General features: G+C 40.6%; 5 protein-coding genes across 7 annotated transcripts; 4 read left to right on the top strand and 1 right to left on the bottom strand.

Moving 5' to 3' along the window:
• Positions 1-2: 2 nt before the first annotated feature.
• atp5pb (ATP synthase peripheral stalk-membrane subunit b) lies at positions 3-5,133 on the bottom strand. The gene is made up of 7 exons (XM_085443702.1): positions 4,993-5,133; positions 4,382-4,418; positions 4,139-4,284; positions 3,441-3,604; positions 3,136-3,261; positions 658-837; positions 3-261 (listed from the first exon to the last, which is right to left on the bottom strand). Exons 1-7 carry the CDS (start codon positions 5,018-5,020, stop codon positions 184-186), a joined length of 759 nt encoding a protein of 252 aa, XP_085299828.1. The 5' UTR covers positions 5,021-5,133; the 3' UTR covers positions 3-183.
• Positions 5,134-5,580: 447 nt separating this feature from the next.
• traf3ip3 (TRAF3 interacting protein 3) lies at positions 5,581-11,320 on the top strand. The gene is made up of 14 exons (XM_085444163.1): positions 5,581-5,822; positions 6,399-6,809; positions 6,917-7,061; positions 7,146-7,263; positions 7,365-7,392; positions 7,627-7,656; positions 8,151-8,246; positions 8,880-8,951; positions 9,199-9,339; positions 9,521-9,658; positions 9,749-9,884; positions 9,968-10,113; positions 10,424-10,540; positions 10,806-11,320. The coding sequence occupies exons 2-14, from the start codon at positions 6,432-6,434 to the stop codon at positions 11,004-11,006; spliced, it is 1,746 nt and encodes a 581-aa protein (XP_085300289.1). The 5' UTR covers positions 5,581-5,822; positions 6,399-6,431; the 3' UTR covers positions 11,007-11,320.
• On the top strand, positions 8,272-15,325 carry dnase1l1l (deoxyribonuclease I-like 1-like). Of its 2 annotated transcripts, XM_085444165.1 has the most exons (9): positions 8,272-8,291; positions 13,453-13,597; positions 13,680-13,768; positions 13,849-13,935; positions 14,027-14,148; positions 14,592-14,704; positions 14,828-14,985; positions 15,065-15,161; positions 15,245-15,325. In XM_085444165.1, exons 2-9 carry the CDS (start codon positions 13,457-13,459, stop codon positions 15,323-15,325), a joined length of 888 nt encoding a protein of 295 aa, XP_085300291.1. In that variant the 5' UTR covers positions 8,272-8,291; positions 13,453-13,456. The 2 variants fall into 2 exon arrangements, with proteins under 2 accessions (XP_085300291.1, XP_085300290.1); XM_085444164.1 differs by lacking the exon at positions 8,272-8,291 and having other exon boundaries at positions 13,457-13,597.
• A 240-nt stretch (positions 15,326-15,565) lies between these two features.
• On the top strand, positions 15,566-18,660 carry LOC146684092 (uncharacterized). Of its 2 annotated transcripts, none has more exons than XM_085444561.1 (7): positions 15,566-15,680; positions 15,771-15,950; positions 16,068-17,798; positions 17,901-17,967; positions 18,044-18,113; positions 18,205-18,324; positions 18,410-18,660. In XM_085444561.1, the coding sequence occupies exons 2-7, from the start codon at positions 15,911-15,913 to the stop codon at positions 18,524-18,526; spliced, it is 2,145 nt and encodes a 714-aa protein (XP_085300687.1). In that variant the 5' UTR covers positions 15,566-15,680; positions 15,771-15,910; the 3' UTR covers positions 18,527-18,660. The 2 variants fall into 2 exon arrangements, with proteins under 2 accessions (XP_085300687.1, XP_085300686.1); XM_085444560.1 differs by having other exon boundaries at positions 15,911-15,950.
• A 1,019-nt stretch (positions 18,661-19,679) lies between these two features.
• Positions 19,680-26,136, top strand: LOC146684093 (uncharacterized). The gene is made up of 7 exons (XM_085444731.1): positions 19,680-20,018; positions 20,154-20,252; positions 20,791-20,822; positions 21,190-21,215; positions 21,345-21,398; positions 21,490-21,552; positions 25,424-26,136. Exons 1-7 carry the CDS (start codon positions 19,937-19,939, stop codon positions 25,632-25,634), a joined length of 567 nt encoding a protein of 188 aa, XP_085300857.1. The 5' UTR covers positions 19,680-19,936; the 3' UTR covers positions 25,635-26,136.
• The last annotated feature ends 31 nt before the right edge of the window (positions 26,137-26,167 follow it).

Below are 26,167 nucleotides of genomic sequence, written 5' to 3' on the forward strand. Positions count from 1 at the left end.
GCTGAAGATGATAAGAGAACCATTTATTTTATCATCTGCTGACGTGTAAATACTGTACACACCCATAACGCTGACAGAGACAATCTATAAAGAAAGAATAGTTTATTCTGCAAAGAAAGGTGACGTCTCGTCTTCGGGCGATGAGTCCGGGACTAGAGGAGGCTTCTGTAGAGCGATGACAGTTTAGGCTGTAGCTTTGGCCTGAGTGGCCTTGGCCAACACCTTCAGGTCTGTGATGCATTTGGCAATGCTCTCCTTCTCCTAACAAAACAAAACAAAAAAAGATATTAAAACTCTGAAACATACAAGGAGTTGGTCTAGAAGTGAATTGATTAGACAGTAAAAATACATATGCATATAACAAATTAGAGAAAAAACATTGACATTTTTTAAATCTTCCACCAAGACTTTTTCTGCCAACACGAGCTTTGCCGATATAAAACAAACACAAGCAAATCAGTAAACATGAAATATCTGACAAACTAAACCATCACGGCCCAAATATGAGACTTTTATTTTTAAATCCTTAAAGATTTCTGTTGTTTGGTTTTTTTGACATTTCATGAAAAATAAATAAAAAGGTTTTCTTTAATAACTTTTATTTATTGGATGTCAGCACCCTAAGCTAGAAAAGAAATAAGAAAAATAAAGACTGACCTGCTGGGGTGTGATGCTGCTGATGACGCTCTTCTCCACCCAGTTAATCATGTGCTCTTGCTCCAGCCTACGGTTGAGGTCCTGCAGCGCAATCTGATAGTCCAAGCGCCTCTTCACCTCATTGGTCACCATATGTAGCCTCTCCCTGTAGTTGGTCTCCAACAGCATGGCCACGTTGTTCTGAGAGGAAAACAGAAGATAGGAATGTTTAACTGTAACAGCTTTAATGTGAAATTCCAGCTCTAGGGATACTTTTTCAAAATAATTTAAAAAAAAAAAACTTTTAACAAAAGATATAACTGAAGTAAAAAAATGTGTTTTCAGTCAGGACATGTTCAGACATAGACTTCAATCATGTAGTGCTGTGTCCCAAACAAATTAGGGCTGTGACATTTGTAATGCATTTATATACAGACTAAAGAATTTAATTCATTCTATTGTGACATCTATACAAGATAGTTTAGCTATATATGTTAAAATGGTACTGTCAGTCCGAAATCTGGCAACATTTGTATACTGAGTTTATTTTGAGTGGAAATTCTCCATTTGTGTGAGAATGAGCACCATCATGTGGTTGGATTCAACAAGTTACACATTTTCTTTTCACAGACTACTCCTGGAGGAGGCAAACAAATAAATAAATAAATATGCTGAAAAATTGTTTAAAATTAGATAAATATTAGGCTAGGCCCAGGACTAACGGTTACTGTTGATTTACCGGTCAGTCCATGTTCCTACACCCACCCGTGGCTAATAGATTTGGACAGTGACTGAAAGAATGAGCGTCCTCTGAAGGGTGGCTGGATTCTCTCAGAGATAGGGTGATGAGCTCAGTCACTCAGGAGGGAGCAGAAATGCTACTCCACTACATCATAAGGAACCAACTTAGATTCAGGCATGTGACTAGAACGCCTGCTGGACCTTCCTAAGTGAGGTGTTTCAAGCATGTCCGGCAGGGAGGAGGCTCCAGGAAAGACCCAAGACACATCGGAGAGATGTCTCTCAAAGAGTTTGGACACATCTCACCATCCTACCAGATGAGCTAGAAGAGGAAGTCTGGGCATCTCTGTCAGACTGCTGCCCCCACATCCCAAAACTGAATAAGCGGCAGAAAATGGATGGATGGAATAATAAGCCAGGAATGGCCTCAAATTATTTTTCCTTTTGTTGCCAAATTAATTACACTAAAATTGCATGAGAGAACGAGTCTAACCTACATATTATTCAGCATATTTCAAACAGTGGTATCATTAAACTGAAAAATGTCATTTTGAAAGTACCCAGTTATTATCAACACTGGTATAGCCACCCAGAGTGATGAGCAACTCACATTAACAAAAAAATAAGTCTCGCCACAGACCGTTTGGTTCCCACAGAGTACTGTGGGGTACACTACAAAGCAAGTTCAACACAGCCGGGCCGTCATTGTGTTAGCTTGCTTGATAAAACCTAAAACCCAGTCGCAGATAATTGGTATCAACTCTTTGGTAACCCAGGTTTTCAGCTTCAGGATCAACATGCGCTCACAAACGGGTGTTTACTTCAGCCACAATAAATCCATCTGAGCACTGCCTACTTCAATCAGAGAAATTATCAGAGAAACTGATGGAAAAAATTTTTTTAAACTGACATTGAAAAGAAAATGGAGCACTGTATAATAAGACGAGAGTAATGTTACAAATGACCATTAGTCATGTGTCAAGCCACGATCATCAAGTTCACCAAGGATCAAAAAATAAATAAATATTGATGTAATCATTTATTTTATCACTAGGCGTAGTCTCTGTTGTAGACACTGGCAGATTAAAGCCTCTTTACCCATTAGTACTTGTCTAGTACCACCTATATGCACCGTGTTGTTATTGCAACACGGCTAAACGTCCCGTGACATCATTTGTACGCAACACGAACGCCACAACAAAGGTGTACGTCAAAGTGATGTGATACCTGCTGCTTGGTCAGTGGCTTTTCGTCAGAGTCGGGGAACCCGGCATTGGTTTTTGTAGCCATTTCCCTTGCAGAGTTTCAAAAATGACAGTTTTGATTTTTGTAGGTACTAAGGACTAATGGTCCCGGTATCAGGTACTATGACCTAATGGAAAAACCCTAAAAAACGCACTGAGCCAAGCCGGCGTGAGTAGGTACTAATGGAAAAGTTGCTGCACGGTGTACTTGTTTATGGATTTGCCTAAGAAGCAGAATCTCCCTGGTTTGATCCCAGTAGGAGAGATTTCACTTCGAATTGTATCAGAAACGGCATCAGGTGTAAAAATATCTGCTAAATCAAACATACAGAGCTACCAGCTGTGGTGACTGCTTAGGGCTAATGTGTTAACCACTACACTACAGACCCACACAAGGTTATAATTCTTCTGCTCTTGGAGCTGAAGGTGGCAGCTGTCAAAATGATGTTAACTGGAATACTTAAGTTAAGATACTGGAATATAAAAACAGAAATGAAAGGATGGTGATGCTTACCCTCTTGGCATCAAAGAGCATCGCCCTTCCTTCTACTCGCCACTGCTCCTTCTTCTCATCCTCAGTGGCTTGAACCAAGCTGGACATGGCGACGTCCTTCACCTCCTGAGCCTTGGCCACTTTTTCCTGAAGACAAAAGCAGCAGAAAATATTGGGGTCATTGGAAAGGTCGTGCACAAGAGAAAAGTCCTTTGGTACAGTACTCTCTCCACTGTGTCCAAACAAAATAAATAAATAAAACTTGACAAAAGGGATATGAAACCACAAAAAAAAGAAAGAAAGAAAAGCAGTGGTTATCAGCCTACCTCGTTCAGTTTGTCAGCAAAAGCTCCAACACTTGGCCCAAATTTCTTCACACCATAGATGATCACAGCTCCTATGGAGGCTGCAGCGAATGTCTCATGGTTGATGACATAGATTTCCTTAGAAAGCATGTACAGGAGGAGGCCAGCACCCAGCATGTAGGGTCCTATTGAGAGAGGAGGGGAAATACAAAGTAAAAGTGAGATGTGTAACTACCATTGCACTTAAGACCTTTGGAGACTGTTGATATATTTAAACAGAATCTTAAGAACCATCTATGAAAAAAGTTTAATTGTTAGACTTATTTTTCACTTTTGTTCTTACTTGCTTTTGATTAGCTTATTCATTTCTTTTTGTAAAGGTATGAAGAAAAAAAAAACATTCACGCTGCAGGTTTTTTTTTTTTTAAACAAATACTTATTGTGAATGCATTCACAAAAACAGGAGTTTTCAAAAGTTCTGTTTCTGTCAAATGAAGCACGTTCACCAATCATCTGGATGCTTTCAGTGGAAGCAAATTGCTGTTTGCTCATAATCACATACCAGTCTTTAAGTAGTCCTTGCAAAAAAGAGAAGTTGAAGAATCCAGTTGATTCAGAGAAAATACTGTGTCCACACAATCAATTTTCTGTGACTTTTCACTTTCTTTAAGACAACATATGAATAATATTAAATGATCATTTTTGATTAAAGACTACACCTGTTACTCCAGTTTTGGGGTACAGCAGCTGGAATAACTCCTCTGGGATGAAGCCATGGCGGACCTTCCCTCCCTTCTCTGGCAGAGGGGGCACCGGAGCAAGACTCTGGGATGATGTGTGCAGACAGCGAGATGCATGGACCACACTGAGGGAGAAAACCACGATTACTAAGCATTTCTTTCTGATATGTTATTGAATATTGGTATTAAAACACACACATTCAACACTACAATGAAACATACCCAGCTCCAATGGGGCCACTGCTTTTCAGGGCACTAGCTGAAACCCACAAAAAAGTACAAGTGTTAATTACTGTTTTCTCAATAAACACCATTAACAACAAACTTCTGAAAACATTAACGGTGTAAGCAGTCCAACACAGAACTATAACACTTAGTGTTGGTAGCTATTTGATGGGCTTCGGGCGATCAGTTTGTGAGGTCATCAAAATTAACACAAACTTTTCCATAAAACATCGCAGAAAGGGCAGAAAACCGACCGATGCTAGCTGTCAATAAGGTGACATTTAGGCGTGCAGAGCTAACGTTAGCTAACGTAGCGTCGATTAACTTGCCTGTGACCAAATAATTAAAACAACAAAATACAGAAACACTGAAATATCCAGGATTACCTTTGATAACGTCTGATATAAATCTGCAGCCAATAAAATTGCTACCATTTCCGAGGAGCTTGAAGCTATGCTGACAGTTAGCATTAGCATGTCTCATTCAATGTGCGGCCTTCACTTTACCCTTCAGCTCACTTTAAACTTTCCTGCCTCCTGCTTGACAGTCTGCTGGCACCAGCAGTAAGTGGCCTTTATTGTCATTTTAAAAGCTGTTCTGATGCATACCTGAGACAAAAACGAGCCTGGACAGCATGTCTGAAGGATGAAGTACCAAGTTCCTACAACACCGGGGCACTCTTGTTTCGGCCTCTCTGTGCCCTTCTCTGCAAAGAGCCGTAAGGATGGCGGACACAGGAGAAATCCTCGTGAAACAACGCGAGAGTACAGAAGCGCTTGTGGAGTCAACGCCCTCTAGTGGGCACTGCGTGCAAAGACACACGCACACACTGCCCTGAAATTGAAAATGGATTAATAGAAGTGATTAAGGAGTTAATGCAGAGAATTTGGGGTCATTTTTTATGATAAGATCAAGTTTTCTGGATCAATTCATCTTGAAAGGTTGCTGACTTTAAACAAAAACGGCACCACACAGAATCACAGAATATGAAGCCAAACTGCTATTTAGTGTTATTGTTATGTAAGTTAACTGTTACATACACACAAGCATGCACAAGAAAACTAACTAATGAAAGTGTTCAAGCCCACATGCATCATTTGCTAATAATAAAATTACTCATCTAATAAAGGACACACACACACCAATCTCCCAAGTGTTTTATCCCAGGCTGCACACAGGGGGAATTAGTTGTGTAGTCTGTAATCTTGAGGCCCACCCGTGTATGGCATCAGTTTTGTGTGAGTGGCTGGTGAGATAGAGGAACATATGACGCTGTGGTTCTCTTCACTTCCTGTAAAAACTATGCTCAACAGAAACAGCTACATGTGAAACACAGGCACGAAAAAAAACCCGGCACTATTTCAGAAGAGTGAGAAAATGGATGACTTATCAACAACCTCATGAAGCGCTCTCACCACTGAATGAGATGGCCCAGTAGGTAAGGCTCAACCATGGTTTCCTGCTTAATAAGCAGCAGTTTGTCCTCGCTTTATCATCTTGCAGGTGCCAGGGCCTAGTCTATCGATGAGAAGTGCTTCACCCTGTAATTAAGGGGCTTCTCCTGTAAGGTTCAGCTTCTGCATTAGTATTTCTGAGCTACTATTGCAACTGCCTCTGCTCCACACACACAGCTTTCTAAACATCAGGCACTTTTGGCAGTTTACTTTTAATGCGTATACGGCTCACATCAGTTTGCAGCATGACCTCATCATACACATAACTTTTCTTTGTTTAAGTCTCTCCAGAATAAAAATATCATAAATACTTGAAAAATTCTCATTTACACCAACCCTGGTAGGAAGCTACATTTCAGACCTTTTCTTTAAAGTAAGTAGCAGTTTGAGTTTCTTCATTTATAACCTTTAGCCATCACAATGTTTCTGCAACTTAAAAGAAAGTTGTTTTTTAGCTACTCGCAACATCACTTGATAGTACTCAGCTAATAACATGCCATGAATTTGATCTTTGTGAATGACTGTAACCAGTTTCCTGATAAGCCACGCTGTCCTCGCAGGCTTGAGGCGACATAACAGCCAGGGGAGCTGCCATGGACGCCCTGACCATCAGTGGATTCCAACTCTCGCCGGAGAAACACTTTGACCGAATATTGGACATCAGAGCAGAGAAGCGTGAGTACCTGCGAGGACGTAACAATGTGACTTCATGCCGCAGCCCTCCCAGAGACAGTACCACCTGGCAGATAAAGAAAGAACTGAAAGAGAAGAGGCAGTTGGAGTTTCTGAGGAGGAGATCGGTGAGCCCAGTGTGGCGTGAAGGCTCATCGAGAAGAAATTCTCCCTCACAGATATTTTCAATGAAGTATTACAGTTCAAGCTCAACAAACACCGAGAATGCTAAAGGATATCCGCCCATGGTTTTGACACCAAACAGCAGCATAAGCAGTGATCCAAGCACCAGCACATGGGTAAAAGATTGCATCAATTTGGCACATTTATCACCAGATCAGATTTATGTCTTCATAGGTCTGCTGTGAATAATGCCTTCCCCGTCGCTCTCCTCTCATTCCCTCAGGCCTCACTGTGGTCAGAACAGATAACAGTGATGAAGCAGGACAAAAGTCATGCAAAGAAGCAATCACCTACCTCCACGCCATCTGTGAAGGAATCAGAGCAGCACAGGGTGAAGAGTATTCATAAAAAGGACACGAGTGTAAACGGTAAAAAGAATAAATCATCGTGCCAAGCGCAAAACATCTTGACCAGGGACTGTTGAATCATGCCTTGTTTTTCTCCACATACAGCACAAAAGACAACCACAAAAACACTCATCAAAACAGAGAAGATTTACCAGAAATCATCTGTACAAACTGAAAGCATTCTTCAGAAAAAGATACTGAGAGAGACCGGCGTGCAGACAGAGTGAGTCTCATTTAATTCTAGTTTAACCTTTAAACCGCGATTTTACTGCAAAAGCATCTCTGATGTCTTCTCTCTCTGATGAGAAACTGTCCTCTGTGCAGGTCCGGACTCATCACCGTTAAAGAATCAGTAAGTTTCACAGTCCTGCTGTTTTAGAATTAGGTGACAGATTAAAAGGCGTGGGAGCACAGGCCACAGGTGAGGGCTAGGGTCGAGTCAGGTAAGCGTCACACGACATGATTAGTCGAAATAAAGTTTAGGCTAATCTGAGGGGAAATAGATGCTCTATAATCTGATGCAAAAGTTTTTTCTTTAATTATAAAGCTCTACTGTTTTTACTGTCTCTTATCTCTCTCCTAATAGGATATTCAGAAATTAGCTGACTACCTACAGGTAAGCAAACAATATTTATCCTAAAATCATCCTGTGATTCATGAATCCTTTAAGGTTTTAAAGCCTGAACGTAGGAATAGATGCCAGAAAAGTCAAATTTTTTGTGTTTAGTGGCCCTTCTGAAATAAGAAATAATAATTAGAGGTTAAAGTTGTATCATATTAGCTACATTAGGCTTATTTTTGCAATTTATTCCTTAAAACTGTAAAGTGCAATTTATTTTATTTTTGGGGGGAAGAAAAATTATCACGTTGATGATGTAGAAGTCAAAAACTCACAAAACTCACTAATCGGATATAATACGCTTGGTTTTAAACGGTTAAGCTCTCATCACATTTGATCTGTCATCACTACTGCTTTCAATATTAAGTAATACATTTATTAATGTGCTCTGATGCTACATAAGGACCCGATGACCTGTGCAGTCCAAAGCAGATGAAAACTGTCTTTGTGCGTTAGTGTAACTCTTTCTGCTGCTGCTGGGTTTCTGGCAGGAGGCTCTGTGGAGAGAAGATGTGATGAAGAAGAAGCTGGCTGAACTCCAGGAGAGCACGACAAACCTCGTGAACTCATCCAACAAAATATGGACAGTAAGGCTCTCCCTCTGTTTACACACATCGAATAACACACATTTCGCACTTTATAAGGCCACACTGTTTTTCTTTCTGCTCTGGTGCACTGGCTGATATTACGGCTGTGTCAGGAAGGCCTGTGCAGTCTGTGGTTTGGAGCTTCCTGCTTCCGCGCAATTCTATACTGCATAGGACGAGTGCAAGCTGTCGTTCTTATACAGGAAGGGTGTGCCACTCAGTAGCTGTTAAAGGTGCTATGCATCCTCTTTACATCTCTTTTGGCTACTCTGGTTGCAATGAATGAAAGGAAAATATTGATGTTGTTTTTAGTTTTGTTTCCTCTTTAGATTTTGTTTTAGCAGCTAACCTGATCTACAGTTTATTCAGTCTCATTTATTTAGGTCTTCCACCTGTTGTTTCTCACTGAGGTATGTTATCATGAGGGGTCTTTTTTGCACTTATAACAAAGTGCGTTGTATCACACGCAGATATTGTGATCTCCCTTGAGGCTCACTGTTGCTTCGAGTTCCCCTTATGCACCTGCGTTCGGAGAAACAACGCGCTGTCACAGCTTTTTGGCACATGAACCATTAATTTTCCATCTGCAGGTTAGAGCGTGACAGTCATTCATTTCCTCTCTAACCCACACAGTCTCGCTGCAGTGAAGATCTGCTGAGAAACAAGATCAAGGCTTTGGAGGCGCAGCTGCAAGCTTGTCTGCAGGTGAGTGTAATTTAGTCTGTAAAAACCACACTAATTTTTACAATATCTTGGTGGTGATTTGTTGCTGTTGTTATTATTTATTTACTGTCCAAGAAGTCAGACATTTACTCTTTCCAGTAACTAGCCTTGCTCTGGCATTATTCTGTCACAGGGTGATAGTGTAGCATCTTAAGTGTGAGTCTCTGTGGTTTTGATCTGGATCTCACTGGGTGTTAACAACTAACTCAGCAGTGTTGTGTCCCTGCAGAAGTTTCCAAAAGATGGTGTAAAGAAGCTGGTGGTACAGATGGAAAAGCAGAGGATGGTATATGAAGAGAAGGCCTTGATTGCCCTGCAGAAGGCCACACAGGAGAAAACTGAGGCCCTCAGCAAGGCTGAGACTCTGCAGGTCAAAAATCTTTTTTTTTCTCTGTTTTACCACACAAAAAAGAAACAAATGTCACTGAGGTTTCAGTTTGTTTGCCTTTTAGTTGATAGACTCAGCATCTGGTGACCTGGAAGCAAGTTTCCTAATTTGAGTATTTGCAGATGATTTTTCTTTTTAAAAACATTACATTTTGTGTCAACAGGAAGCGCTAATTACAGCAAAGGCAGAGGCCCTGAAGTGGCAAAGCCTTCATGAGGAGCTGAAGCTGAGCTCTGGAAAACTCAGGGAGAGCCAGCACCTCAGTAATGAACAGCTGCAACAGCTGCACAGCCAAGTGGAGGTATGTTAGGTTGTGACAACGTGCATGAGTGCGCGGTCAAAAGTTTAATTATAAATGTTAGAAATGTGAATTTATTTCTTGAATTATCAGCTGTGCAGAGCCAGAGAGCGTGAGCTGAGAGATGAGATGCTTTCATTGAGACAAGAAAAGCAGGACCTACAGTACAACATTTGTCTGCTGGAGGAAGACAACCAGACCCTAAGAGAAGAAATCCAGCAACTCAGAGGCAAGACATCACGTTTGGTGTTTTTTAGGATTATTGTTAAATAGTGCACATTCAATATGTTTATAATATTTTCGGTGCCCTAGATGGCGAAGAGGAGAGTCAAGACTTCATGATGCAGGAGTGTCTGGCGTCACAGGAACCTGAGCCTCGGCTGACGGTGAGGAGAGACTCTCAGCTGGAGGACCAGCTCCGCCACACTCAGGAGAAACTCCAGCTCAAAGAGAGAGAGGTAAAACATGGACATTACAGTAAACTGTAGCTCATTCACAAGTCTGACTCTTTAATCCAAGCTTGCCACACAAGGAATGTCCCAGCCTAGTGTTTCACAAAGTCACTAACAGGCGCAGGTAAAAATATTACCCCTATTATTTGTTTTTGTCTTATATACAAGGTAATCGTGTGCAGTATGTTTGCATTCCAACCACAGTGCTAACACACATGCAAGTACATTTTGAAAAGTGCCTGTCTGAGGATCACCAGCATTTAGAGTGCATTTTGAGCATTTCTGCATGTTCACGCTCTTTATTGTGTGCGTGCAGTGTGAGGAGCTGCAGGCAGAGCTGCACGCTATGGAGCAGGAGTGTCAGTCCAGCCAGGCCCGGCTGTCGCAGTGCAGAGACGAACTCCGGCAGCTCAGCCACCGCCGCAGGGGACCAGTGAGTAGAGTGTGTGTGAGATCATTTAAGGGAGACTTAATGCCCTTGCAGCACTCGAAAGCTCTCATTGCCTTTATATTATCAGCCAGTAATTAAACCACTACATAATTCTAACACTCTGCCCCACTATGCTTTTCAACACTATCAGTTTGCTTCAGCTGCCCTGCAGTAACCAGCTGAGCAGCTGCTCATGCACATGAGTTATCATTGCCTGCTGATGATTTAATATCCACCTGACTAAATTATTTCTTTTCTTCCTGTTTAGACACCGTGTGGATCCTGGTGGAAGCTGTGCTTGTTCTTCCTTTTACTCCTCACTGTAGCAGGGGTCGTAATGCTGTGGCTGTGGCATCCGCCTTTCAGGGAGCAAGTTGAGGACCTGTACTCAGACATAGAGACACGTATTGAAGATTATCTCATGAAAATGGCCTCTCCTCGACACTCGGGCTGCTTCAGACCAATATGACATTGCTCCAAATCTTGTTTTTTGTTGACGTTTTGTTGCTTTATGTCAAAATTAGATTTATATAGAATGTAATTTGTTGACATTTTTGTATTTAAAAACTCTTTCGACTTGGAACTCGGTGTTTGTGTGATGTTTGTGAGGCTGCGTCGGGTTGGTGTTGGGGACAAGTGAGCAAAAAGTTCCAGTGCAAGTAAAGAAACTCGGCAATGCTTATTTTAAATTTGCCCAAACTGTTGGAAAATGTTGCATTTTAAGAGACTGTGAGTTTAACTATGAGAACAGCGGAAAATAAAACGTGTCTTTTATACTGTAAATGACTGATTTATTTAGTCTTGAATTACTGAAACATGTCACAGCATATATAGCGTGAGATGCAGTGTGCCCCCAAGAAAGGGCAAATGTGGTGGTTAACCAGAATGTAAGCTATTTTTGATGGAGTCACTGGTGCAGATTATAACCAGTTTGAGATCATAGAGGATGACAGGAGTGTGAGTTTCATACCTGTGTGTCAGTGGAATGAGCGTCATTTCTATTTTGACAGCAATGAGCTACTTTGTAGGTAAACTATAATTTTCATTAAAGTTTATTTTTTAAATTAATATATTCAGCAGGACATTTTAAGGTCCTTCAGTTTACTGAGAGTAACACCACCACATCTTACTTAAGAGCATATTCATTCATTAGTTATATACTCTCACTGGCCACTTTATTAGGTACACTTGTTCCACTGCACATTAATTCAAATATCTAATCTTCCAAGTCACATGTGGTAATACATCAGTCACATGGTAGCCACTGAACGCATTCAGGCATGCAGGCATGGTCAAGGCAACCAGCTGAAGTTCAAACCGAGCATCACAATGTCAAAGAAAGGGCATTAAGTGACTTTGTGGCATGGTTGTTGGTGCGAGATGGGCTGGTCTGAGTACTTCAGAAACCATTTATCTACTGGGATTTTTCTGCACACAACCAAGGTATACAGGAGAGCATCTCTGAACATACGAGATGTCAGCGTCACCACGCTCCACAGTCACCACTGGGACGTGGTGGAACTTGTGATTCACATCATGCGTGTACAGCCAACAAATGTAGATGTCATCATGTTTCTGAGGAATGTTTCCAGCACCTTGTTGAGTCTGTGCCATGAGGAATTACTACAGATCTAGACAGAAGAGAAGGCCCAACCCAGTATTAGCAATGTGTACCTAATAAAGTGGCCAGAGAGTGCAAGTATGTAAGTATTCACTCTGCAGCAAAATGAATCCTCCCAGTTACATTATTTATATAAAACACTGGGTCATTATTATTGATGTGTAATGCTGTAAAACTATTTCAGATTCTCAGGTTGTTTAATTTATAAAAGGCATCATATTAAGCAAAAAAAATGATTTTATAAATCTGTGGCTAATTTTCTTAGCTACTTATCCACTTAAGCTCATGGGGACGATGGGGGAGGAAAACCCTGAACAGATCCCACACATTCTCAAATCCACAGCCAATTTAGAATCACATATAACCTAATGTTCGTTAGACTGCAGGAGGAAGCCCGAGTCACTGGAACAACCTCCATGCAGAAAGGCCTCGGGCAACCAGGAGGCTTCAATCAGGAATTTAAATGGTGGGACGTAACAGTGCTAACCACTGCACTGCGCTGGCCCATTTTATACATGTAAATGTTAACTGCATCATATTAAATGCTTTGCTGTGTAATATAGAACAATTACTGGAAGGTACTAAAGCAACAACAATAAGAAAAGCCACAAAAGACAAAACAATGTTAAAATATAACAACACATACACACAAAACGTACATAAACTGTTTTCTTTGTGCTATTTTTAAGAGTGCTCATCCCATTTTAATGGCACTCTATGCGGATTTCATCTGTAGTCCCAAAAAGAAAAAGAAAACACTGTCTATTTTACACCTATAAGAGTGCTCTTGCACACTCTGCCTCACACTGGCAGAGCCATCACAGTAAAAACTGCACCAGTCATCAGAATGTTCTTTTTAACAGCACCGTGTGGTAATTACCAGCTGCCAAACTGACAGGAGGATTTGTTCTACACACATGTTCATGAAGCGGACATGACACATGACCGCATCTATTGTCTGATTACGCTCAAACTTGGAGACAAAACGCACTCAGAGCTGAGCTCTCTGAGTTGGACGGAGTCATTGTTCATTATGGTGCTTTTAACTGTTCCAGATACAGCTCCATTCTCAGTAGGCGCTGACACAGCATATCCACCACACATCTGCACCCCCTGACTCCCCCGCCCACATTTACCTGTATGTTCCCGTGGTCACTGAAGAGCTGGCTCTTTGCTGGCCTGAGATCAGTCTCCCGGTGACAAACGCACTGAAGGTAAGGGGCTGAAGATTTCTGTAGCGTACTTTAAAACATGACAAGTGAGGCTCTTGCAAACTTTCTTTGTGCTTGCAGAGCACGATGAGGACCACAGGGCTGCTGTTTGTTGTTGGGCTGTGTTTGCTGGATGTCACGTCGTCCCTTAAAATCTGTGCTTTTAATATTCAGAGCTTTGGAGAATCCAAGGCAAACAACAAGAAGGTTATGGGGATTCTGCTAAAGGTACTATGTGTCTACAAAAACACCTAGATTGATAGCTGAACAAAGCTGATGGATCTTTGTTTTTTCTGCTTTTGCTCCCAAGATTCTTTCTCGGTGTGACTTGTGTCTCATTCAGGAGGTCCGAGACTCTAAAGGAGAAGTAATACAAGCTTTGGTTAAGGATCTTAACAGGTACAAGGCTTATGTGGTGAATCTTCTGTGTCATTTAATAACACTGACCAACTTTAATTTTGATGTTATTTTCTAACCAGGTTTGACAAATACAACCCCTACTCTTACGTGGAAAGCGAAAGGCTCGGGAGGAAGGCCTATAAGGAGCAATATGTCTACATTTACAGGTAATTCATGCTGTATTTCCCATTGCATTTGAGCCGTTTCCTTATATGATCAGGCTAAACCTAGTGTGCTTTCCTCTCCCATGACTTACAGGAGCAATGTGCTGAAGGTCAAAGAGCATTATCAGTACCCTAAACTCGAAGGAAAGGGGACCAATGAAACTGATGTTTTCTCCAGAGGGCCCTTCATCATCCACTTTCACTCCCCCACTACATGTAAGGTTAAAAGGGGGAAAAACATGAAACTTCAAAGAGCTTTGTGCTGGCAAAAATAAAAAATGATTCTGACTTGTCATCCAGAATCGTTTTCTCTAGGCAAATCTAAACGACTTAATGATTTATGATTAGGTTCTCTGGCTTCTAAATGATTTTTGCTTTCTAATTATTTGCTTCACAACAATGTTAACGATGAGCCACTGTTCCAGAGGTGTCACGTTGGGTTATAACCTTGTAGGTTAATCTTCAGTGAATCTTGTTACACTGTAAACAATTGTGCTGCTACTAAAGCTCACCTTGATCAAAGGTGAATAAAGATCCAGCAAAGTTCACGCAGCCATCAACGTCACAGAGAAATTGCACCTTTGTTGAATTTGGAGGTCTGAATGAGAGACACACAGTCAGACTGGACCGCGGCGCTTTGTGATGTTTTTTGTTTTCAGTGGTGAAGGATTTTGTCCTGATAGGGCAGCACACCAGTCCGAAAACCGCCATGAAGGAGCTCGATGAACTGTACGCTGTCTTCAAAAGGATTTACAAGAAGTGGAAGACAGATGTAGGTTGAAACACATCGTTTAATCCCTTTTGCTTTCTTTAGCAAGATCTTGGTTCCTCATCATGTTGTTTGTAAGAATTTTCATGATTTTTTTTTAACTTCCCTTTAATGGCGTGCTTTCAGAATGTGATCATCTTAGGTGACTTGAACGCTGGGTGCAGCTACATCACCACCAAAGGATGGAGAGCCATGCGCCTGAGGAGTGACCCCAAATTTCACTGGCTAATCGGAGACGAGCAAGACACCACCGTCAGGGAGAAGACACACTGTGCCTACGACAGGTCGGTGTCTACAGTGACTTGGTGCACATATATTGGAGTTTCTTATGCCCAACTATAAAGTTTCCTCATTGTGAAACAGGATCATCGTGCACGGACCGGAGGTTGTTTCCAGTGTAGTCCCAGCTTCAGCTCAGCCCTTCAACTTTAAAGAGCGTTTCCATCTAACTGAGGCAGAGGTAAACCTCTCAAAAGAAACACCTCCCTCGAGTTCATTTTCTGACTTAACTTCAACTTTTATTCTGTTCTTTTGACACTTCAGGCTCTTGAGGTCAGCGACCATTTTCCTGTAGAAGTTGACCTGAAGGCCAACCACCGCTACTTCCTCCGCCATGAGCTGTAAACCAATCACTAATGTTTTTGCAGTGTTTTGCTTGATTTTAATGAGTGGATGATGTGAACCAACAAAATACAGAGCTATGTTTTTGTTTTTTTGTTTTTTATAATGATCCTAAACTGGCACTGCACTCCTCTCAGTTGCACCAATAAACTCGAGTTTTTTCAGCAAGTAAGAACTGCGTGCTTCACTGCTGGAGTTTATATTCTGCCCCTGAAACCAAAACCACATCAAAGCTGACATCATTTCATGAGCTCATGAAGGTACGTTCCTGCAGCAACGCGAAAACACAAAACATCACTTTTGGACTTTGCTTTCCAGAGGAACCTGAGAAAATCATCTTAAATCTTCATCCTTGATGGTAGGTAAACATCACGTGGAGACTCTGTGTCGTGCATTTCACTGAATGTTTCAGTTTAAATATGTAACCTCTGCACGGTCTGTTTGACAGGAAGCTGCTTGTAGCTACAACAGAGGAGAGTTACTTCGTGCGCTCTTCCTTTCTGAGACGAGAGATTATCTGTGCCAATGCATTAATTTTTTGTCTCGATATAACTTCTAAGATAAGTTATTGGTTTTGTCTTTGTAAAGATGGAAGATTTTACTGATCTCCTAACAGATGCATTTTCAGGTAAGATATACATATGTGGTTATTTCTGGCATTTATAGATACACATATATTACTTTTTTTGCATTTTTTTGTTTGTTTGTTTTTAAGATTACTATTCAGATTATGCTGTTTTTACAGAGACATCTGTTCCTCCATTCCCGGACGAAGATTTGGACTTTGAGAATTTAACTTTTGAAGAAAAGTCTGATGAAGACGGGACAGAAAACCTAACAACAAACAATAAAGAGGCGGCACTGCTCCAGGAAGCAACAGGTGAAGCGGCAGCTCTGTTTGAAACCAAAGAGACGGTTGAAAATGTTTACGAAGAGCGGTCGGACAATGAAACAGATGAGGAGGATTTTAAAGGTGAGGGGATCGGTGCCATGGACGGTGGCAAAACAGCAGAGGAGGATTACATGAGCTCAGATGGAGATTCTGCGCACGAAGGCTCCGTCTCTGGAGAAGATGATGAGGGTGTGGAAGAGGACATAGGAGTGGCAGAGACATCAGGGGATTTGTTGATGTCAGTGCGCTGCAGTGATGAGTTCAACGACAGCGATAAGGAGGACGAGATCTTTGCTGAGGGACAACCTCTGGCCCCGGAGGATGCTGAAAACCCTCAAGTTAGAAACGAGGAGCGAGGTGAGGCTGAGTGCGACAGGGACGTGTCCTATTTGGAAAGATTCCCTGACCGAGGCAATGAGACTGTGATAAAAGCTGCAGAGGTAGGAGAGGACAAGGGAGAAAGCGAAGAAGAAGAAAAAGAAGAAGGAGGAGGAGAAGAAGAAGAAGAAGAAGAAGAAGAAGAAGAAGAAGAAGAAGAAGAAGAAGAAGAAGAAGACACATCATCTGATTCTGAGTGTGAGGGCATGAAAATCGAACAGGAGGAAAATGTTATCGGACAGCCTCTTGAGGAGGAGGAAGAGGTGGAAAACATTTACGGGGATGATCCTGAGGAAGCTAGTTCAGAGTTTCCTTGTATATCCTTGCAAAATCTGCAGGAGCTCACTGGTGAAAGTGATAAAGGGGAATATGCAGAGAAAATGAAAGATTTCTCAGGGGATGAGCACCAAGAGGCAGGTGAGAGCTTTGCAGATTACCCCTCAGACTTTTCTTCCTGTGAATATGCAGAAGATGGGACAAAAAATCAGGAAAGCAGGCCAGATTTTGGGCCCGGTACATCTGAATGCAGTTCATACACGCAGCAGGATGCTTTCATGGAAGGACCTGTGGAAGATATTACACAGATGGACCACGCCGAGTACAGCGATGAGAAGGAAGATGGGTATCTGTACAGCAGAGATCTAGAGATGGATGCTGAGAATCTGATGAGCATGGACGTAGCAGCTGGAGACAGAGGCAGCACAGCCGCGACCAAGTCTGACGATGAAGAAGACACATCTGAGAGCGACTACAGCTCCAGTGATGACGACGGGGCTCGTAGGTGCCTTCAAGAGCTTGAAAACAACAAGCAGCCGGCCGACAGTCAGATATATGGCACGAGCAGAGCAGATCGAGCAGATATCCTCAACTGGGAATTTGATGTATTAAATACTGATAGCCTTCTGACTGAATACCTGTTAACCACAGGAGACATGACAGAAACAACTCCCACAGGTGTTAACCAGGACCACCCAGAATACATCAGCTACTCTGAGGTACAGAGTGAAGTTCTCAAAATTAAAAGCCCCTCCTACCAGGGATCCCTCGATGACAGCTTCTTCTTCGACAATGTTGAGGCCTCTGGCATCTCTCAGCAGGGAAAGCTGGAAGGGGAGGACTATGAAGAAGAAAGGAACTGGGAGCAAGAAGAGAAGAGAATCAAAGCTTTCAACGATTTTTATGGCGATGAGGAGAATGAAAGAGAAGGTGAGTGCTGAGGACAAGTCTCTAAATGTAATCAGAATAAGTTCTGTAACATTTTGAAAGCGTTTTCATAAATTAACCTGTTTTCCCCTGTGCATTTTTCAGGGAGGCAGATAAAAGTTCAGTTTTGTGCAGAGCCATTGTCTCAAGTCATTCGCTATGAAAGTGACAGGTAAGGAGAATTCCTGATGTGTAAACCTTATTTTTCCCGTCCCAACCAAAACGCTGCTTCCTCTTGTTCCCTGCAGTGATGAAGAGTCACTCAGCAGCTCCACAGACGGCGGGAGGGAGGACCTGAGCTCCACAGAGTCATCGGATGTAAGAAAATCTTCTTCTTTTTTTTGCTTGTGGAGACATGCACGCATACACATAAATGAATACATGACTTAATTGTTTCGTTTGTGGTCAGGAACCAAGGGAGCCTGACAACACCCTGCCAATGAAACCTGCTTGTGATCCTCCCAAAGCTCAGCTAGCAGAGAGTGAGCCAGACCTCAGCAACACACAAACCTGCACAGAAAAACACAAGGTGTGAAATCACAGCTCATTACTGAATGTCTGCTCTGTGTGATTTGGTTATTTTCAGTTCACGTGCTTAAACTTTGGTCCCACAGGGTGGCAGCATCATGAAGCTGATACTGAAGATGGGTGTGCTGACCGGAATGGGACTGCTGATGTTCTGGTTGGCTACGGATCAAGGAGAATGGCTCAACCAGGTTTTCTTCTTTTAGGGCTATGGAACATCCTTGGTCATTAAAACTTGTTTGTGTGCTCGCACATGTTTGTAAAGAATGCAGTGTAAAGTTAAGTATGTGTCGTTGTGCAGATTTTTTGCTTAATAAAGAGCTGTGTTTGTTCAAAATGATGCTAAATTGCATGAATTCCAGATAAGGTATGCTCACAGTGATGTTTTCTGAGCTGAGGTTAAACAGTCCTCCATTTTTTTCGTGAAGACAACCATGCCTGGAATAAATTAAGTTTAGTAGAAAGAACTTCACTCCACAACATCTCAGAGAGAAATCCTGTGGGACCTTTTACTCCGTAACAATGGTTTCTAGTTTACAAATATAAACCAGAAAAGAACGAAGTACAAAGATATGTTAGAGGCAAAAGCTAAAGTTGGGCTCTGACTATGGTTTCCGGTTCATGTGAGTCCTGTTGGAGATTCTTATCTGTAAAGTGGTGCTGCTCAAGAACTTAAACACGATTTTGCGTTTGATAATTGTTTCATTGTTGTTTTTCACAGTGGAAGAAAGTGTTGTTTTTGTTTGTTTTTTTACACAGGTGGAAGTTATAATCCTACATGTTTATAGTTCACAAGATAAAACATTTATATATATATATATATATATATATATATTTATATATATATATATCATATATATATATATATATATATATATATATATATATATATATATATATATATATATATATATATATATATATAATGTTTTATCTACCTTAAGGCACATCATATACATTATATTTTCTTTGTATTTCTTTGTAAATTGGGCTGATTCGTATTCATGAATATAGTTTCTAATTGGTGTCTGTCAGTGTTAAGATTTTAGATTTCGTTTAGATTTTCCTCAATAATTCATGTGGACATGACTAGTTTAAATATTTAAATATTATGATGTTATTTATTTATTTATCATTAGATTTTTATCATTTTCTATTTTTGTGAACTGTTTCGTGTAACAAAAAGTCGACATTTTATATCAGAAACTTCGGTCTCAGTAGTCTTATTAACATTAGCCCAGTAGTGGCGCTGTTTCGATTCTGGAAAGAAAATCGACTAAAAGGAAGAAAAAAATAAACAAAGAAGAGTTCCTCAAACGGAAACGGAAACATGTAAAAGTTTAGTTAAGGTGCGATTTTTTTAAAACATTTGGCTCAATAAACGAGGGCGGGGTTTGAGGTGTTCCACGTTCCCACGCCAACATTCGACTCCGCACGCTCTACTGAGGCTCTTCCCGCCAAATCGTGCAACAAAACGAGCGCTCAGCCATAATCGTTGGGAGGAGGTCTATCTATTTTCTTTTTTTGGTAACTGAAACTAACTACAAGCAAAACATAACCGAAAGGAGAGCCCAGAGAGAGATAAATAACACATTTTTAAATAAGCCAAAGCGAAAATGTCTTCCCTGAGTGACAAATCTGCGCAGGAAATCAGCGACCTGCTCGATGAATACGGAATAAAGCACGGACCTGTGGTCGGTGAGTGGCACAGATACAACTGTTTCCTATGCGCCCGTTTTTGAATCAGTATCCGTGTCAGCTAACTTTACAGCTCTTTCCTAGATGAATAGTTTTACCTGTAATAAAGGTTCCCCGTGTCCTGTTTGTTCACAGAATCTACGAGAAACCTGTATGAGAAGAAACTGAAAGAGGCCATGGCTAAAGGCAAAAGAGCCAAACCATCACCTGACAAAACCTACTACAGAGAAGAGGGTGCGATTCACATTTTCATATATGTGTCAAATTTGTCTCGTGTCCTTTAAAAGGCGTGGAAACTCTATACTATCGTAATTACAAAGACTATAAATTAGTAAAGGAATTACATCGTAGTAATTTCTGTGTAATTATTAATATTATTTATTATTTAAAGGCAGGCCAGTAAGATACAATGTCCTAAGCTCGTTTAAAGCAATTGAACATATAGACATAAACAAATAAAAAGGTAATGATTGACAGTAGCTTCATAATTAATTTTAGATAGTAAGAGTGGGGTCTTTTTCAGTACAAAAATTTATTTATCTGTAGGGTTTTAGTGCTTTTAATAATTCATTTTAGTATTTATATTTAAGTTGTTTTTGTTGTTGTTTTTTGTCTTCCACACAAAGAAACACCTAGCCAAGCCAAGCAGCTGGCTAGGCTTTTTACTGTTCTGTTTCAAATGAGAGGTTGTTGATCACGTCATTCACTACAGTCAGAGTTAAGAATGTGCAGGAAACAGTGTAGTGAACATGATATTTGTGTTTTCTTTCAGAGGAGGAAGTCACCTATGTTTACAGGACACCCGTAAGTATCTTTTCCGCACTCCTTCCAGAGGTCTGTACTGCAAAAGCGAGTTCAAGATATTATGCTTGTCTTCCCATTATCTGGACTTCATTTAGGCTAACATCAGCAGCCAGGAGAACCAGTCACACAAAGCTAGTTATCAGCTTGCTAAGTTAACCCTGAGGTTGGGTAGATAAGATGAAATGCTGCTTCGTAGTACAGGCCTCAGGTGGGGCCTCAATTGTTTTGCATTACTCTGGAGTGAAAAGACGCATTTTGATTCTAGCAGAAATGTGTTAGTTGTACTTACACGTAGCAAAATGCCATACCTGTCTGACCTGGAACAGTACTCATTTCATTTCACAATTTTCTTGTTTCTATTTTGCAGACCAAAAGTGAAGCCTCAGGTGACAGGTCAGTTTTCTCACAAATCCTCCACCATCCTGTGAACTCCCTTTCTCCTGCTTTTATCCCCCCTGTTGTTCAGTCATTTAAATAAACAAAACAATCTTAAGTTAGTAACTGCTGCGTGTCTCTGTCCAGGGGGGCTTACCCAAGGGCCAGACAAGAGTGGAATGAGAGAGATTATCAGCACGAGTGAGTGAAAGTCTTACAAACTGCTGTTTTTGGGAGAAACACAAAAACCCTTCATGAACAATTGTTTTTTAACCTTTTTCTCCCTCTACAGGACATCCTACTCGAACTACTCGAAGCCCAAGCCTGAATACAACAGAAGCAGTTATGGTAACGAGTAAGTATTTTTGTATCTATGGTCATACCTCTTTTTTTTTGCAGACAAACTTCAACCTCAAAATGCTAAGCCACCGGGTAAATGCAAATAGCAACGGAATGCTTTTTCATTCAAAATACATTACCTCCTTAAGAGTTAAGAGTTTAAATGAATTTCAAATCATTGCTTTTTTTCATCTTCTTTAAAAACAAGGATATGCTTTGGTTTTAGTTTTAAGAATCTGCAGCTCTGAAGTTGTGAAATCAAAATATCCATGTCACATTAAAGAATCATTTAGACTGACAGCTCTCTAGTGCAAAGTCTGTATGATGTCCCATTGCGCTTTTATGAGAATAGCACAGGTAATTGTCCCGTGGGCTCACAGGGAGTGAGTGGTTATCTCATGCTGTGCCTCCTGCATGGTCTAATATGGCAGCTCCCTTGTGAGGATGTGTCATCATTTCAATACGCTTATGCAGTCCCACAACATTTATTTCCATCCAGAGTTGCTTTAATTTTTTGCCAACATCCTGTATTGATGACAGTATTGTTGGAGCACAGCGTAAAGTCTTCTCTGCATAGCTCAAAGAGTCTCAGTGGGGTTAATGTCAGGATTCATGATGTCTTGTGCTCCCTGAACTACTCTTTTAGTTTCAGTGTGATGAACTGGAATTGTCATCAGGGGAGGGGAAATCCACTGATGGAAAAATCTGGTCATAACACTTATTCAGATAGTCAGCTGACCTCTTAATTTGGGCACATAACTGTGCTGATCCTAGACCCCAGATCATAACAATGCCCCCACAGGCTTGTACAGGAGGCACTAGGCATGATGGGTGCATTGCTTCCTCTCTTCTCTTCCTGATGAGCAATCCCTCGAGAGCAGGTTAGACCTGGAGTCATCAAACCACTTGACCTTTATCCACGATTACAAATCATGGATAAAATTATGCAAATTATGCTCCCAAGCAAAACTTCCAGGTTTAAATAATGTTCTGAATAATTTTAACCCAACTTTAATAGTTTCAGCAGTCTCTTTAGTTGTTCTCTTTGCTTGCTCCAGGGCTAATAATTTGGCCCATCAGGTCCATCTTGTTTTTTCTCACAAGCACAGGATATGTTTTCTGACATGGGTGTGCTTCAGTCAGGACTAAATAACCTGCTCCCAGCAGAAACACATTAATAACTGCAGTAATTATCTAGTGAAAGGTTTCTGCTATTCACTTAGTTAAATCCAGAGGTTGACTTGTGTTTATAAGGCCACCATAGTGTACAGTATTGAGCTGCATTTAATGCCCAACCCTCCTAGAAACTACCCATACGCATCAAAACTCTTGGATCATATATTATTATTTAGAAAGAAACTTATATTCAGGGCAAACCTTATGTCTATGATTTTGGTTATTTGTTCTTTGAGTGTTCTTGCTATTTTACGCTTTCACCTCCTCCTCGTTCAGAGGCAGATATGGTGTTTAACAGAGGTGTGGACTCGAGTCACATGACTTGGACTCGAGTCAGACTCGAGTCATTAACTTTATGACTTTAGACTTGACTTGAAAAAATGTTCTAAGACTTGTGACTTGACTTGGACTTTTACACCAATGACTTGGGACTTGAATTGGACTTGAACCGGTTTACTTGAAAAGACTTGATATTTTACCCCAAATATAAAATTTAACATGCATATTATATAGAGATTGAAAATGTGACGTCATTCACGGGTAGAACCGCAAAGGATTCTGGGAACTCGTGGCAAGCGGTACTAGCGCACGCAGGCTTTCAATTGAAATCAGTTATACAGCGATAAAAAGAAACACAAAAATGTCAAGAAGCCGTTGTATTATTAACTGCAATAGCCGGTCGCATGACAGCCACGGGAAGCCGACGGGTAAAGAGATCGGTTGTTATCGGATTACGTCGTTGAAGAGAAATTGTTCGAGCCATGTTTCCGAAGTAACAAAGACGCGACGGATGGCCTGGATTGCAGCCATTCAAAGATCAAATATAACGTCCCAGAACCCTCCAGCTCATAGGTTAGTCTGCTCCAAGCATTTACACGAAGGTCAGTGTTTTTTAGTAGTTAATACGTCATTTTCATAACATAATTAGTGATATAGGTTACAAGCAAGTCTGGCGCTGAACAGAAATTGTCGCGTTATGCTCCTTTGTTTATTGTGCATAAATAGTGAATTGTCCTGACACAATATTGCGTTTCGCTTCTGTTATTATGGTACATTGACAAAAACATATACTTTTATTCACAGGATAAAACAGGTTTTTTGTATCACTAATTGCCCAGTACGATTACAGCATACAATATTGTTGTCACTGCTACATTTCTGTGATGCTACCAGAAATTATTTCCACTACTAATTAATTACCGTTGAGCTCAAAGGTCCTATTAATAAATGGTTAAGGAATGTGTATTTATGACGACGATTTGTGAGACTGGTAAACTTATGATACGTACGATGGTCTTTCGTTCTACACCAGGGGTGTCAAACTCAAATACACAGTGGGCCAAATTTCAAAACTGGAACAAAGTCGCGGGCTAACGTTAATATTTATTGAATGAATCTTTTCTTATGGACTCAAACACGTTTTGCTGAAAAACTGAATATGGAACAAGCAAAGCTTAATACTAAACAATATATATATTAGCTGTATAATACCAGTCGGCCAGCTCTGATAGTAATTTGGTATGGCTTCGCGGGCCAAATGTAATTAGGCTGCGGGCCAAATTTGGCCCGCGGGCCAGAGTTTGACACCTATGTTCTACACGGTGCGTTTCAAGGTCCTGCACCCATCCGTCGGTAAACTGTACCTGGGCTTGTTGCAGTGACCTGAAGTTACTAAACTTCATGAGTGTATGCACTCACTCCAAGAAGCGTATGATTATAAATATGCATATAAATATGCTAAGATGAGATAGCTGACTTCATCTAACTAGCAAATGTTGTCCAGGCTACGTTGGTGATACAGTTTTTTTTAATGTGTATGATATTTTTGTCATGCGATTTTAAAGCCGGTCCTACAACCGCATCCAAGAATAACATGCAGCTTATCTCAGAACTGTCGGTGAAAATTATTCTTGGAGCTAAGTTTAATTGAGCTGCATTTTAAAGAGGTGCAATTTCACAATTTGTGTATATTTTCTAAGTTCACTATTTTGTCATGTGTTGAGAAAAACACAGATTTTAAAATTACATGGTCTAATATTTACATTTAGCATATAACTGCAACATTATTTTTTCGTTTTGTTTTTTTTAAAGACTCGAAAGGACTTGAAATTCAAAGTTTCAGACTTGTGACTTGACTCGGACTTTTACACCAGTGACTTGAGACTCGACTCTGACTTGCCTGACATTACTTGAGACTTGACTTGAGACTTGAGGATAAAGACTTGAGACTTACTTGAGACTTGCAAAACAATGACTTGGTCCCACCTCTGGTGTTTAATGATGTGTTGTTAAAAGTGAACCAATTACAGTGTATAAAAGAAAGTGTAATTAGACAGGCTACAATGTAACATTTTGATGCACTGGTAATACAATTCATTTTAATTTGAAACTTTTAAGTTCACACGTTACTAAAGTTGAATTTTAATCTTTGATGCAGAGTAATAACTTGTAATGTAGTCAGAAAATTATCTAACATTTCCTTTAGCATTAATTTAGAATATGCATAGCATCTTATTCTGTCTTACCATCAGTCCAAAAGCACACCAGTAATATTTTAGGAGGCTCTAATTATTTTGCACTGTCCTCTTATCAAACTGAAAGTTTGTGGGAGCAATTTTCATGCCAGATAAAAACAAGCGATATCATACTAGTTTGAGATGCAGAATTTTAACTATGTGCTGATGCATGATTTCCCCCGATTTCCTTTCCAGACCCGACATGTATGACACTCCGTCCACTTACAGAAGCACCTACGCTAAATCGCCACCCATGAAATCAGGTCAAGATGTTCCAGATGCACCAAAGTCATCACGTCTGATCCCACTGTGGGTTCAGTTTGTGTTCTTCCTGGCTGTGGCAGTCTTCCTCTACTTAGTTTTTTCCACTATGGAGACAAATGAAACCCCCAAAGGGATAAAATGATTTTTTTTTTAAAACCATTATTTCCTTATATTGAATTTTAAGGAATGCACATGATTAAATGCATGCATTTTAGACATTTTATGCAAGATTGTGTTTTTAACAGCAGTACATTCTCTGCTTATGCTTTTAGGCAAAATGTTTATTTGTCACTGAGCTTCAGTACATTATCACTACTCGAATCAACCAGCCCACCACTTTAAAACACACTAAAATCTTCCTCTTTTTTATCTGGACACAAACTGTCCCTCCATCTGCAGTTTCAAGTGATCTGTCGAGGTTTTAAGAGATGATCGTCCACAGCTTAGTCCAAATATGGCCGCAGTTGACCATAAAACATCCAAAGAGTATCACGCAAGATTTTGAAGCTCATATTTTAAAGCTTCAGCTGATTGTCTCTTTTAGCCTCTGCAGTTCACAGTGAATCTGTCTGCATGACCAAAATTTGGGTGGCAGGGTTTTGTTTTGTTTTTCTTAAATAAACATCAAACTTGTACAACATGCATACATTTCTCTCAATATTTTTTGACAGGCTA

Source organism: Copadichromis virginalis, linkage group LG20 (genome assembly GCF_057382275.1).
Source record: "Copadichromis virginalis isolate Kocher_CV1m ecotype Utaka linkage group LG20, C_Virginalis_male_GT1.1, whole genome shotgun sequence".
NCBI classification, from domain to species: Eukaryota; Metazoa; Chordata; class Actinopteri; order Cichliformes; family Cichlidae; genus Copadichromis; species Copadichromis virginalis.